The sequence below is a fragment of the Pleurodeles waltl genome, chromosome 6, assembly GCF_031143425.1.
Source record: "Pleurodeles waltl isolate 20211129_DDA chromosome 6, aPleWal1.hap1.20221129, whole genome shotgun sequence".
Taxonomy (NCBI): Eukaryota; Metazoa; Chordata; class Amphibia; order Caudata; family Salamandridae; genus Pleurodeles; species Pleurodeles waltl.
In genome coordinates, this window is record NC_090445.1 from 1019076992 (window position 1) to 1019091005 (window position 14014).

Consider the following 14014-nt stretch of genomic DNA (forward strand, 5'->3'; position numbering starts at 1 on the left):
TGCTAAGATTAATTCAAGCATTCCATCCATCCACTTGTTGTTTTTGTATTTGCTGCCCTAGGTGCACCAGACGTAGGTCCCGGGCTCACTGTGCCACTGGATTAGACTAGCCTGACTGATGATGTGTGACACCCTCAAAGTAGTCCCAGTATGCTTGTTTCTAGTCCAGGGTGGTCCTTTCTTGGCAGTTCGGGTTGGACTGTTCTGATGGGGAGCAGAGTCAAGACCGATTTGCATATTCCTGGGTCCAAACTGGGTTGGCATGTTGGACAAAAAAAACAGTGGATTGGGATGTGGACCTCAGCGATTACCAGTCACTGAGATTAATTCAAGCATTTCATCCATCACCTTGTTGCTTTTGTATACGAAGCATTCACAGACATTTTTTAGGCCTTTACACATTGTGCGAATGCAAAATGAGTGCCCCAATTTGAAGAGGGTAGTTGCTGTAGTGAATATTAATGTGAGCCCATGTAATTAAGAGAAGTCTTTCCTTTGACCATTCATGTGCGTAGGCACAAGGTCAATAATTCTGTTAGAGGTGGTTCTAATTATTATTTTTCCGGTTACTGCACCTCCTGTCTCTCTCCTCTTTACCCACATTCACACATTTAAGGAGCAGAATCTTTAGTCCCCTCGGGGTTTCTCTGGTCCTCCTCAAACTAAAAAAACAGGGCATAGCAAGACATTGTATGCACCTAAGACCTCTAAAATGAAGCCTGCAGGCAAGCACATATTTGAGTGATTGGACCCTCACTAGTGGGGCCTTTCAGCCTCACTCAAGGGTCAACGTCATATATGAAAACAGAACTGGTGCACCCAAGGGAGTGCAGACAAGTACTTGGCAATAGTCTAATGGACCAGAGTAGCAAAAATGCACATCTGTCATGGGTGCCTCTGTTCAAACCAGAGCTCCATGCCCTTTACGCTAATCTAGACGTTTTAATCCCGCGTGCACTCTATCAGGCACATTGTGGCTGGGACAAGCACAGTTACATACTGTGAATCAGAAAACTTGAAGAAAGTGTCCAGATCGAGAGCCATCATAAAATATACTCCCCCCCCCACCCACCCCCAGGGTCTAGGGACTGCCGTACATAAGACACAGAATCATACTTTGGTTCGAGAGGAACACAGTTCCGCAGACCCCAGAAATTCAAGATGATGCATGCTGCCTACATGAGAACACTCAGCTGCACGATTGATCTTGTTTGGTTTCCATCGCGAGGCAGAAACCAGAGTAGTCCTCTCGCACGCCGTCCATGTGGGGCATTACAACTCCAGCAAGTATTAACTCAGTGCTCTGTCCGCTCTGGAGAGATTTAGTATTAATTGCTAATTTTTCCTTCCATATACTTTTATTTAGTGTGTACATAGTGTATGGGTTATTCTTTATTTTGTAGCCTGCCAAAGAGTGTTTAGGATTCCTGTTTTTTTTCTTTTTGGGATGCTTCTTGAAGTTCACCACAACCGAGATACCAGCAAATTAAACAACAGATTTCCGGTTTGAGAGACTGTTAATTATCTTGAAGAAGCTCTGAGAGGTAACTCTTATGTAGCCCAAAACATTTCTTTTGGAAGCGTTTCTGGAGGATAATCTGCATTATTAAGAAATCATAAAGACTTTCCTAGAAAAAGACAGATGCTGAAAGCATAAACCTATGTGTGTGTTTGTTTATATACACACACATACACCCTATACCCCCCCCCCCCCCCACAGTTGTATTCCTCAGAATTTAGTAACAAACTTTGATTGGTTGGCAGCGAGAGTGAACAGACAACACAAGTATATGAAAATAACAATAAAATGTAGAACATAAGCCTAACACTTAGAGATCAAAGGTACAGAGATTTTACAGTTTTACTGGCAAATAGTTTTCTGACTACTCTTGTGGCGCAATGATAACTGGTTAATGTGTAACCCTAGCATATTGCAGTAGTACTTGTAATTGCATTTATATACCACTTACTTCCTGTGGTAGGACATTGTAGTGCATTATACCAGACAGCACGCTGCTTCGGAACCCGAGGTTGGTGTGTAGTCCAATATTATTGGTTATTTGCTATCGGTATTAGTCTTGTGCCCGCTAACAAACTATTCCATGTATTCACTCATGTTTCATTGCTCTGTTTTAAATTAGATTGAGTTATTTGTGATCAGTAGTAGATGGGGGTGTGAAACATGCACGTTTGGTGAAATTAAAAGATAAACTGGAGGAGGATAGGTGTTGTTAGATTGTAAGGGTATGCCTGGGAAGAGGAGAGATAGTCGTGCAACTGAGTTGTGGGCAGTTCGCACAAATAGGATAATAGAGATTAAGATGAACATGCATATGGCAGACAATGATGTACTAAGAGAGAGAAGGCATGCAGGTGATGGCACGGAAGGATAAGGTAATTTGAAAGAAAAAAGGAGACGTTGCAATAAAGGTTTGAGTAAAGGTCAGTATTCCATGCCAGATGTTTGGGACATAAAGGATCTTTTTTGAGACCCCATGCAATTTGAGGATGCAGGACGGTAGACAGAAAGAAATATTATTTGCATGCGGATCTAGTGTTAAAGAAAGTATTTGTAATAGACACTACAATCAGGCAAACAGTCTGCTACTAAGCTACAGCTAGACCACCACTCCAGCCAGTTCATCCGATGAGCTCAAGGGATGGAAGTGAAAAATAATACTTGATATGTAGCGAAATATCGAGCCCTTAGGCGGCGCTCAAAGTAAGCAGTAAATTAAAAAAACATAGCAATGTATAAAAATATATGGGTAACAAATGCAAACTTTGAAAATGCTGGTGCGGATGTTTTCTGATGTTCATCCTCAAATGTTCGCACACAATATTAATTATAAAGCAAATTGGCATCCATTTGGATGTGCCTGGTTTGTCGTGGATAGTGAAGACCCTCCCCCAGACAGTGGAAACCTATTGCCTGTATTTCTGTGGGGTGGGGATCCTGACACTCAGATTGTGACTGTGTTCCATTTAGAAATTCAGTGAGGGATTTGTTAGCAAGGGGCTGTTGATTCTGGGAATATTCTGTTGTGCATGGTGAAAGGGCCCTTTAGGTGAGGCCCAGCTTTTCATTGTTCTTGATCACACCCTCAGTTGGGCTGAGAAACGCAGAAATCTGCCAGCTCTTTGTGCCTCTCTTGTGCGTGCTCCAACTGGAGACGTTCCTGATGTGATAGATGCCACTACACAAAGCCTGCATCTGTAGGGCAGCCTAGTAAGACATTTGAGAGGACAACCCTAAATCGGTTCTAATGCATTAGAAAGTGATTATAAAATCTGTATGTTCCATCTTTTAGTATACAAGTTCTGCGAAAGTGCAGCCTCCTTAATGCCGCCGTCAAGTAGAGTATAGAGGGTACATCGCAGAACAGCTAGAAAAATGATCTGCAGGCAATCACAGGTATTATATTCTTTCCCCATCCCCTTCTCCTACTCTCACACCACTGTAGAAATAAACTTCTGTTCAAGCATGTGTTGGAAATTTTCTGATGATTTTCTGATCCTGTGGAGTTCCAGGCTTCTAAGTTCATCTTGATGCACTTGTGCAGGCTTGTTATTCTCAGAACGCTCCTAAGCAGGTGCACAGGAAACCCCAAATAAGCAAGTAAAGCAAACAGATCCAGTTTGGGCTGTGCACTTTTATAGGGTTTACACAGCACAGTATGAGCTTACCACTCATTTTTCCAATATAATGCACTCACTCCAGGATATAGGCCAACGTTTGTGAGTAGGAATGTTTTGCGGTTAGAGTAGCTGAGGAACATGTTGAATAAACCACAATGTGCGGTTTCCTTCCAAGACGTTCCCCCAAAATGTGGAGATGACACCTGCCGTTGTCACCGAAGTCCAGAACTCCTCCCACCCTCCTGGGTCCTTCAGGGCCCCCTTTAGAGGCCAGGCTGTAGGTTGTTTATGCCGAGACGCTGAAGGCCACATCGTTAATGTATTTCTCATTGCATTCCAGCCTGTCTTTAGAAACACTTTGATACGGCATACACTTGGCGCCTGAACCCACCTACAGAATGCTCTCTGGGATCCAATGTGGCCACTCTCAAAGGGCACCTTTGCAGGGTCCACTCACTGCACAATACCTCCCAGATGGTTCACAGTTAGTGGGTTCTTTGAGGGTCTTTTGGCGGGGCCTATATATTGGTAATATGGTGCACAGGAAATGACCTTCCCTACTTTACATGGGGCCATGCTCCCTCTTTACATTACAAAGGTGCAAAACGTGCGCCTACTCACTGTTTTTTCAGAACTTCAGCAGAAATGTCTGTGGGTATTTCTGTATACAAATATACACCTGAAGGCATAAGCCCAAGCGCCTATGCATTTTTTATTAGTAGGCAGGCATCAAAACTGAAATTGCCTTGTAAGGCTGAGCTCCAGAACCACGTGGTTTGCAACAAACCCCTTAGCACAACCAACTTAAATAATGGGAAACCCGCACTGGCTATTTGATCTGTACTTTTGCAGTGTCTAACTTTCAAATAAAGAAGGGTACTTGGCTGTAAATTTGTCATGATTGTTTTTTTTGTTTAATTCCTGTTTATACAGAGTTGTTTTGAATTGCCACTTAAGAACGTTATCACCTAAAATAAAAATATTGTGTTTTTGAACTGAAGTCGCTAGTTTTTCTGTTATCTATTTCAAGTCTTCTATACCTTGGACCGCTTGCCTTCATTTTAGTAGACAGATTAATGGCTTGTTCAAAATTGTGTCTAGAGCTGACGACACTGCATTGTGACTTTACAACATGTATATGTGTTTTTTCACTTGGATCTTTCAGGATAGAGAAGAAACGCGCAATAGTACCGACTTTGGCCAAAGCTGTGAAAGAACAGAATGGACGGGAAGTGAATTGGGAATACTTCTACCAGCTGCTCTTCACACTGGAGAACCTGAAATTGGTGCACATCGCCTGCCACAAGAAAACAAGCCACAATCTTGCTTGTGATGATGCCAGAATATATAGGAAAAGAGGCAGAAAAAGGCCATGAAATATTACCTGGGAAGGTCTCACGTGGAGCATTCTCCCGAATTCCTCCAGTAAGAGAATACCTTTAAATAACTAAAAGCGCAAAATTTTCCACAGCAACAACAAACTGTTTCCAGGCTTCCATAGCGCATCACTGAGTCATCACATCAGACCGCCCCCAAAGCCTTTACTTGCCATTGGTGGCAAGCACACTGCCCTTGAAGCAGGTTGTTGCTCAAGTGTAACACTTAAGTGCACTGATCGATCAGCAGAAAAACTAACTAGATTTCAGTGAAACCAGGATATTATTATTGTTGAACTTTCCTGTATCTAGTCCATCTCTGTCTAAACTACTATGTTTACTCTCTGGGAAGCACAACAGGAAAGTTACGAGTTTGAATTTAGATTTTGGTGTTTATTTGGAAATATTAACTTCCTACAACAACTTAATACAAAAGTGGTTTAATGGAAAGAATACAAAGTGCAAGTTAAGGGAAGAGTACTGGAAATTAAGGTTTAAAAGGCCAGAGGAAACTGTAGACTAGCCATGTGTTAATCCGAATTGATAATATGATGTAGTCTTAGTGTGACTTTTTTTGCTGCAACAGCTTGCATATCGGACAACATTTTTTAAATATTATTATTTTAATTGGATATAGACTTAGAAGGAAAAATAAGATACAGTCATTACATTTTGTTTAATCAAACAGTGTTTTACAAATTCCAGTAAATTGATATTCTGTCATCAAAGTTACCATAATTCAAATAACAAATACTTGAAAACCTAATTGGATTCATTTTCAAATGCTGCCTCAAAATAATTTGAGACTTTATACTTACCATTATTTGAAGCATAATTAGGAAGTTAATATATCCTAGTTTAAAGTGGTGAAAGTGCATTTATCTCAATTTTCGAACACACCTCATGTCGTGCCATAGCTTTTCCATTTTGCTCCATAAGCAAAATGTACATTTTCAAGAAGCATGATTTTTATTATTTTAGTGACTATTTCTCAAATGGGGAGTCTGTGGCTACCCGTTTCTGCATGATGATTGATGTTACTACGAAAGAGTAGAGAAATATCAAATTATCTTAGCTCTATTATGCCATCGATAACTATATAATGGTCCTGGTTTAAAGGTATTCCAATCACATCTTCAGTTTTCCAGTAAATTGCTGTCCAGCATGAGAGATTTCCAGAATTCATCTGCATTGATTACAGACCCCGGTTGGAATTTTATTTTGACTCTCAGTGGTATAGTATAATTAATATAAGCAGAAGAATTGCAAATGCTTGAAGCTGTAATTAACTAGAATTTGATGCACAATTCTATTTGGTTATTCCCATATCTCAGATGTTATTAAAGTGTCTAGATCCACCAGTCATGGAGCATAAATATTGGAGTGATAAGGGGTCATTGCTGCTAAGAACTTTCAATATGCTTGTCCTGTGTAGCCTCTGCCGGGAAGATCATGAAATAAGCATCATACATATTCACTGAAAAAAACAAAGGTTACTGGTACGTTATAGTTAGGAAGTAGAACTTTTAAAAAACGTAGAAATTAATTGGGAAAAAAAATCAAAGGGTTCAGAGGCGTTATGGTTAGGTTCGCATTTTACGCACACAAAACCATAGAAATTCAGCAGTTATATTTAGACATGTTAAGAAACTATAACTAGTGGCATAAAGTCACTTTACAGCATGCATTATAGTTTCTTCAAATACGTATAACTATACTGAGTTTCTATGGTTTTGTGTGTTTAAAATGTGACCCTAACTATAACGTCTCTGTGACCTTTGGTTTTTTTTTCAGTGAATTTCTAAGGTTTTTAAAATTCTATTTCCAACCGATAACGTCCCTGTAACCTTTGGTTTTATTCAGTGAATTTCTATGTTGCATTACCCTACGTTAATCCGACTGCCAACCCCCCATCCATCCAACCCCACACTGTACACTGTATCCGTGTATCCATTGCGTTTTTTTCACTGGAGCCCACACTGTGGGCCGCAGTGGATCTGTGGATCCTCGCCTGCCCCAAAAAACAGTTTTTGGACAAATTCTTGCCCATGAGGGGACCCTCAGAGGCCCCTCCATCAGTCCTTTGGAGACAGGAATAATCTATCCTAACCCCTTACATCACTTTTAATGTTTTTAACCCCCCTTCTGGAACATGTCGATAAACATAAGCCCCAACTTATCTCTCAAGGTTACAGCCACCAATCCAATCTGGGCCTTGTTTTCGCCTGTGGATCTGCATCCCTAGATATACATAAATCTTTTGTCTTTAATAACTTCAAAACTACTGACCAGATTTGCACCAAAAAAAAGAGATCTTTCTGGACCAATATCTAGGTTTCCATCCAACAGCTGGGGCTATAGCCATGTCTAAAATCCCTATGGGAAATTGCACGAGGAAAATGTGTTTTCCCCCTCGCTTTTTTTTCTCGGCCCTCGCTTCATGAATCATCATGAAACCTTCCAGACAGCAGCTGAAGTGAGTGGCAAACTAGTTAACTAGTTTTGAAAATTTCATTAAGATTTGTCAAATGGTGCTAGAGTTATAGGCAGAACAAAAAATGCATTTTCTATGGAAAGTAGGAAGTGGGTCCTAACTCTAACTACCTTTCAGCTATCGCCAGTAAAAAAAAAAGTATATATGTATATATATATACATATAAAATATATCCACGGACATGGTGTTAGTTTGATCAGGACTGAAATGTTCCACGCTACATTGGAAAGGATGAGCTTTTTTATTTTCCTGAAGCTTTTCACTGTTTTATCTAATACCAGTGATAATCCAGAATCAGTGGCTAAGAGCTAGCTCAGATATAAGGCATTATAGAGACTTCTTCTGATGAGTAGTGGATAGTTTTCATGAACTAAACTGCAACCCTTTCTTTAAATTTATTGCAGTGAGGTCCAATCCATCTGTTCCTTTGTAGATCTTCTAAGCATGAAATTCACTGTTTTGTTGTAAATTATTCTCTTTGAGAGAGGAGTCATTACCCCCCTAGAGTCTCATGTTATTATTATGAAAGGCTTCTTATTCATTTTAGTAGACTTGAAGGATAGCTATTTCTCAGAAAGTGCAATTTGTAGGGTCTGCTCCAGGTTTTCTTTTGCCAAATGATTTTACCTCTGTGCTGGCCAATACAAATGTTGTTCCTTTTGTTTGGTCTTATTCTCAAATTTGCTCCTTGGAATGTGATTGTGATAGAGTCTGAAGAGAGAGAGGGTTTTCCGGAAGCTGTTGGAACTGTGATCAATTCATTAGTTTGAGTTAAAAGGGGGGACTGAGCCACATGGCATTTATCATTCATATATCTATCCTGAAGTTGAATGCTTGTTATTTGACTCTTTGTCTCTTTTATTAGCATGACATATTACACTTGCACTCTGTTAAATCAGTGATTTGTATGGACTCTGATCCATCTTACATCTTTTTACTGAGTTGTGCTCTTTGGACTGATTAGCTGGTTGTTTGTGTTGGTAATACTCTTTTGATTTCTCAAATAACCATTGTCTTTGGTGGAAAAAAGAGGATATATTGAGTTACTCTCACCAGTATTTCTTCCTTAATACTCTGTTCAGACTCCTTCTGTGATTGATCGGTGGTGGCCTTTCCCTTTACCCTACAAAACCATAATAAACTTGTTTCTTTGTCAAGACAGCCAGCCTCATTTGTTTTTATAAAGCAAGTCTATTCTCCTAGGTCCTTAGTTTCTGTTGATTTCAGTTGCATCGCCCAGCCCATTTCTCTTTACCCTTTTGGTTCCAGTTGATCCTGGTTTTGCCCTTCAGGAGGCAAATTCGTATGTGACTTATCTGGAGTACCAGTTGACTCTCTGACAGTGATTTCCTCATTATTTCTTCTGCTTGTACTACTGCATCAGCAGTGGGAACTTTCAGAAGTGTGCCAATGTTTGCTAGCATAGGGGCATTCTGTCCCCAGAGGCTCTCAACTGTCTCTCCGGTGAAAGCCTACGCTCTTGGTATACTCTTCCACCTCATGTCTCAGAGTGGGTGTCTTTAGTGCCCCATTTTCATGAAGTAGATGCACTCGCCAGGGGATGCCCATTGAGCCACTTCCTCCTCTTCCTCCGCAGCTGCCCTGTTTGCTATCGGATTCCTCAACATCACCTCTGCAAGAGGGGGCTTCACTTTGACTATTCAGTCCTCCTCCTCTCCAGTCCCAATGCTTTGTTTCCCTGGATACTGCTGAATAGGTTAGTCAAGTCTACCAAATGTGTATGTGATGAGTGCAAGCTAAAGCATTTATTATTGCAGGGGCTTTGTTTTTCCCACACCATTGTCAATGATTACCTATCTGTTTTATAGTTTGGGAGGGGGAATATGTATTTGAACCTCTCTCCTCCGTAGTCAGTCCTAGTCACTCACTCTACTGGTTGCATTGCTAGTTTGTGCAGGCATACACTGAACAATCCTTTCTGTCCAAAGGTGCCAGTTTAGTCAAACTTATCAATACTCAGGGGCTGATTCTGAGTTTGGTGGTCGGAAAAACCCGACCGCCAAATTTCTGATGAGAAGGCTGCCATAGTGCTGGCGGGCTCCCCAACAGCTCCATTACGAGTTTTCTACTGGGTTGACTGCGCTGGTCAGCCCTGTGGAAAACGTGCAGTGGCATTAGCCTCGACTCCACATGGAGCAGAGTCAAGTGCTGTTTCACTGGGGGGCCCACGAGCACCCTTGGAATGTGCACAGTCTGTTAAGCAGACAGTGCTCGGGAGGGTGACCTTGCTCTGCCCACGAGAATGTTGTGGGCAGTGCAGTGCCCCCCGTTGCCCCCAGCACTTGTTTTCCATCAGTCTTTTCATGGCATTTGAACAACCATGAAAAGGCCGGTGGAGAGCATGGTTGTAATCAGCACGCAGCACTGACTTCAGCACCACCAAAGCTGATTACAACCATGACAGCTGTCAGCCTGTCGGGTTCAAAGATCCTGGCAGGGACAGTGTCTTTTGGGGTTCTGACCGCCAGGGTCGTTATGTGGCTGTTGGACAGCCACAGCGGTCTGACCTCCACCGCAAGTCTGGTCAGCCCATTGTTTATCACTGATTGGCTTTCTTGTCGGTCTCATTTCCTTGCATCTTATTCAGTGTTTTTTTTTCTTTCTGATGCTTTTGGTTGTCTTTGCCATAGAACAGAGCTTATTTACCATCCTTTTGATTGGATTACTTGAATCCTTCCACAGCTAACATCAGGAAACTTTTTTCTTTTTCTTTCAGCACTCCAGGGGAGTACTTTTGTTATCTTGCTCTCTCCCCCAGGTGTTGTTTCCTCACTCACATTCTCGCCACCCAGTGCTCTCCACATTGCTTCACTCACTGTTGCTTTCCCTACTTCTCCCAATCATGCTCTGCTTTCTTCTTCTTTTTTTCATATCCTCCTCAACTCCTAGGTTCCTCCCCCGTCCCAGCCCGCTTACTGTTGCTCACCACTGTTGGTCTTAACTTGCTGCTCCCATGCTCCTCCTTTTTCTTTTCTTACATTTGTAATTTTATTCTTGCGTGGCAGCTACAGCTATCTACCAGTCCACTCCTTTCTCTATAATGCGGTTTCACAAACTTTTTTTTTTTTTTAATTCCTCATTCCAAGATAGGCATTCACGTTCTTAGAATGACAGATTAAAAATAAAGAAAATATTGACCACCACAATGTCATGATGTACAAAGGCTTAAGAGTGGTGATTCATGCGTGCAACTTTGTTAATCACACTGATTTTTATTTATTTTTGTCAGTGCTCTTGAGCATCAGCAATATATATCTACTGTCTTTTTCATGATGCTCCAAAGTATCAACAAAAAAACAAAGTGGCCGACACAGTAGTATTCTTGTCATTACACATATGTGCATGTATATACATCATCACACTGAGGCTCAATGTTTTAGTTTTTATTTTTATTTGCCAATGCTAGTCTGCACCAGCAAAAGCATTCCTTCATGCATTTATTTTTATGCTAGTGCTATTCAGTATCTGCGGTTATTGTTAGCCAGGCCCTTGAACAGTGCAACCAAGGCCAGCTTTAGGGCAGTGCGACTGGTGTGGCCACACCAGGTGCTGACCTGAAGTTGGGAAGCTGACCTCAAGGACGGGGCGTGGCTATAGCAATAACTTAAGATTTAAAGGGCTGCTGAGTTCCTTGTGCGTCTAGCAGCAATAAAAGTGGCAAGACAACTCTAGTGATTAAAGTTCCCCTGGAAAGGGAGATCGGAGTTTTGTCTAGTGACAACTTTGACTTTCCATAAAGTAGCACAGAGGGTTAATAAGTCTGCTGCAAAGAACAGATCTGTATTTTATATGGATAGCATAGTGAATTAGGAAAGACAGCCTTTATCACCATTTTAAAACAAATGAAATGTATGTGAGTGAGTGGCTATGGAAAGTTGAGGGGCGCTTTTGCCGAGTGGTAGTGAGGTAATCCGAGGAGGAGATCATGGGGTAGAGCACAAAAAATGATTTTTGCACGTGGCACCACCAGCGCTAAAGCTGGCCCTGACTGCAACATTAATTTTCCAGTACTTGTTAAAAATGCAGATTTACTCATTGTAATTTTAAAAATTAAATACAAAAACATTTGTGTTAGTTTTTGCGGTGTTTAACTAGTTAAAAAAAAAAAAAAGTCTGGTTTTGGTATGCTAGTAATGAACATTGTGCTAAACTACAAAATTATTATGAAATAAACTGTCATAGGAGACGTAGTTTGGCGAAAAAGAAGTCCATTTTGTACAGCATGATGTGCCTTCACTAGTGAATAACCTTACGTTTTCTAAAGTAACCCAAAATATTTTACACTGTATTATTATCTTCTGCCCTGGGTGCACGTTTCATAACGTAATGGTGAGTGGGCAAGAAACACTTATTTCTCATTTCTCATTGTTTGCCTGAATACTCCATAAACTCCCTCTAAGACAAAATTTACAAACTGCAATGGAAACTTTGCTTCAAGATACATTTTGTATTTTTCTGGTGGTTTTTGTTGACAACGGAGGCCTTTTTCCAGAGCTCGGATTTATATGATGAATTTTGCAGTTAAAATTAACAGATTTTGAGGGAGTACGATTTCGGTGCTGTTTTTTAACGTTCATGTTTATTTATTGTTAAGGGAGCAATTTGTTTGTTAAAATATTTTTATTTAAGTGATTTTTACAGGAACGACAAAGTAATGTTCTATGAACAGTAGATTGACACACAAGATGTCCGAAAAAGAAAATGAAGCAGTACAACATTACCCAAATTATTCCTCCTCTTCTATCCCTTAAAGAAAACCATAATGACCTTTGTGTATCAAAGGAGACTAGAATCAGTCTGAGGGCGTGGTGGATGTGCTGGAGAAGGGCCTAATAGAGCAATTCTAAATATGGGATAGATTGACTTTGTGCAAATAGCCAATAAAAGACAATTTCCACAGCTAGGTGCAAGTCTTTACAGGCCATTGTATTACTTTATGAAATGTTGGCTGATGTGGATATAAATTCATACTGTGTGCAATTTTGTTTCTACAGTAAATAATTTTCCTAGTGAACCTTTATGGCAGAACCCCCTCCCTTGACGTTTTTGACAACTTCATAAAGTTGAAGGAGTTGATGAAGCTTAAAAAAACTTCACATAGTGGGTGGTTTGCACACCCTCAGTTAAAAGTGCTTACTCCCATGAAATAGTTTCATATTGTATGCAAAACTGAATCAATTAATTTTTACACTTTAACCTGACAGACCGAATTTCTAGTCACACAACCAAGTAATATGCAAATAGAAAGCTTTCTTCATTTATTATCAGTTGTTGAATGTGTGTACTTTCACTTGTTATAAGCAACTATGATAGATTTAATTGTTTATTTTAAATAATTTGTCTTGGAAGAAGATTAAAATATAAATTCACACGTTAGTTACAAATGTGACCAACCAAAAGAAAAGTCAAATAAATATTTTTTTTCATGTATCTGTGGTTTGCATTTGCAGTTTTATGGCAATCAGTTTGATATTAGTCGTGCATATACAAGATTTTTAAACCTACGTTTGTTGAGAAAGTTGTTTACAAGATGTGTAAACGTCAGCATCAGCAGGCGTGCTGCAGCCAAGCCACAGCATACAGCTAATTGGCCCTGGCGGGTGGCATCAGTGGCTCCAAGAGGGGGACAGTGCATCCCCCCTCCAACAGGACATAGCCCCAGGGGCTGGTGGGGCGCGGGGGCGTCCCAAAGGAACCCCCTTTTTTTTTTTTTTTTACACTTTCCTCTGGGGGATGGTGGTCCCCAGGGTGCAGGGGGCCACACGCCCCCCCCATGCCCTCCTATACTTTCAGCAAGTTCCCAGGGCGTGGTGGTGTACTTGCAAGCGGGCAATGTACTCTTTCTGGCAGTCACATTAGTGGTCACGAGGACTGGGGAATTGTCATTGCCCCATCAGAACGCCTGGAATTCAGGTGAGTGGCTCACACAGAACAAAGAGTAAGCAGACATTAGCAACAATTATCATGGTTGAATTGTTCATATTGTTTGCCATTCTAATAATGTTGATTACAGTACTGTGACTAATCTTTATAACAATCACAGCATATGCTTTTTATATAAGAATACGTTCCTTTCAATAAATGTTTTGAAAATGCTGTTTGTATCTTCCTTGTGTTTACCTTGGCCATACAAGAGTGACTAACAAAAGGGTTAGATCTGTTTCCATAGATTCCTTGGGAAATGGAGTGTCATGTTTGAGGTTACCAACAACATCTTTACCCTGGAAATTTTAGTGGTTCGATGTGGTACTGTGGCTTGTTGAGATTTGCCATCACTTACTGATGACGTGTGGACTAAGGGACTAATTACGAGTCTGGCGGTCACTAGACTGCCAGACTAGCGGTGGCGGTCTAAACCGCCGCTGCTGTGGTTGCAATCAGCCTGGGCGGCGCTGTATGTAGTACTGCCCTGCTGATGACAACCTGGTTCTCCGCCAGTCTTTTCGTGGCGGTTACAAAATTGAAAGGCAGGCATATTTTTCAC

At 40.9% G+C, this 14014-nt stretch overlaps 1 protein-coding gene across 1 annotated transcript in view; it reads left to right on the forward strand.

Annotated features, from left to right (window-relative positions):
• Nucleotides 1–12960, forward strand: part of DFFB (DNA fragmentation factor subunit beta) — a 115776-nt gene extending 102816 nt beyond the window's left edge. Inside the window, exon 7 of the mRNA XM_069239965.1 lies at nt 4805–12960. Coding sequence (XP_069096066.1) covers nt 4805–5015 — 211 coding nt within the window. The 3' untranslated portion in view covers nt 5016–12960. The remainder of the gene's footprint in view (nt 1–4804) is intronic.
• Nucleotides 12961–14014: the final 1054 nt, after the last annotated feature.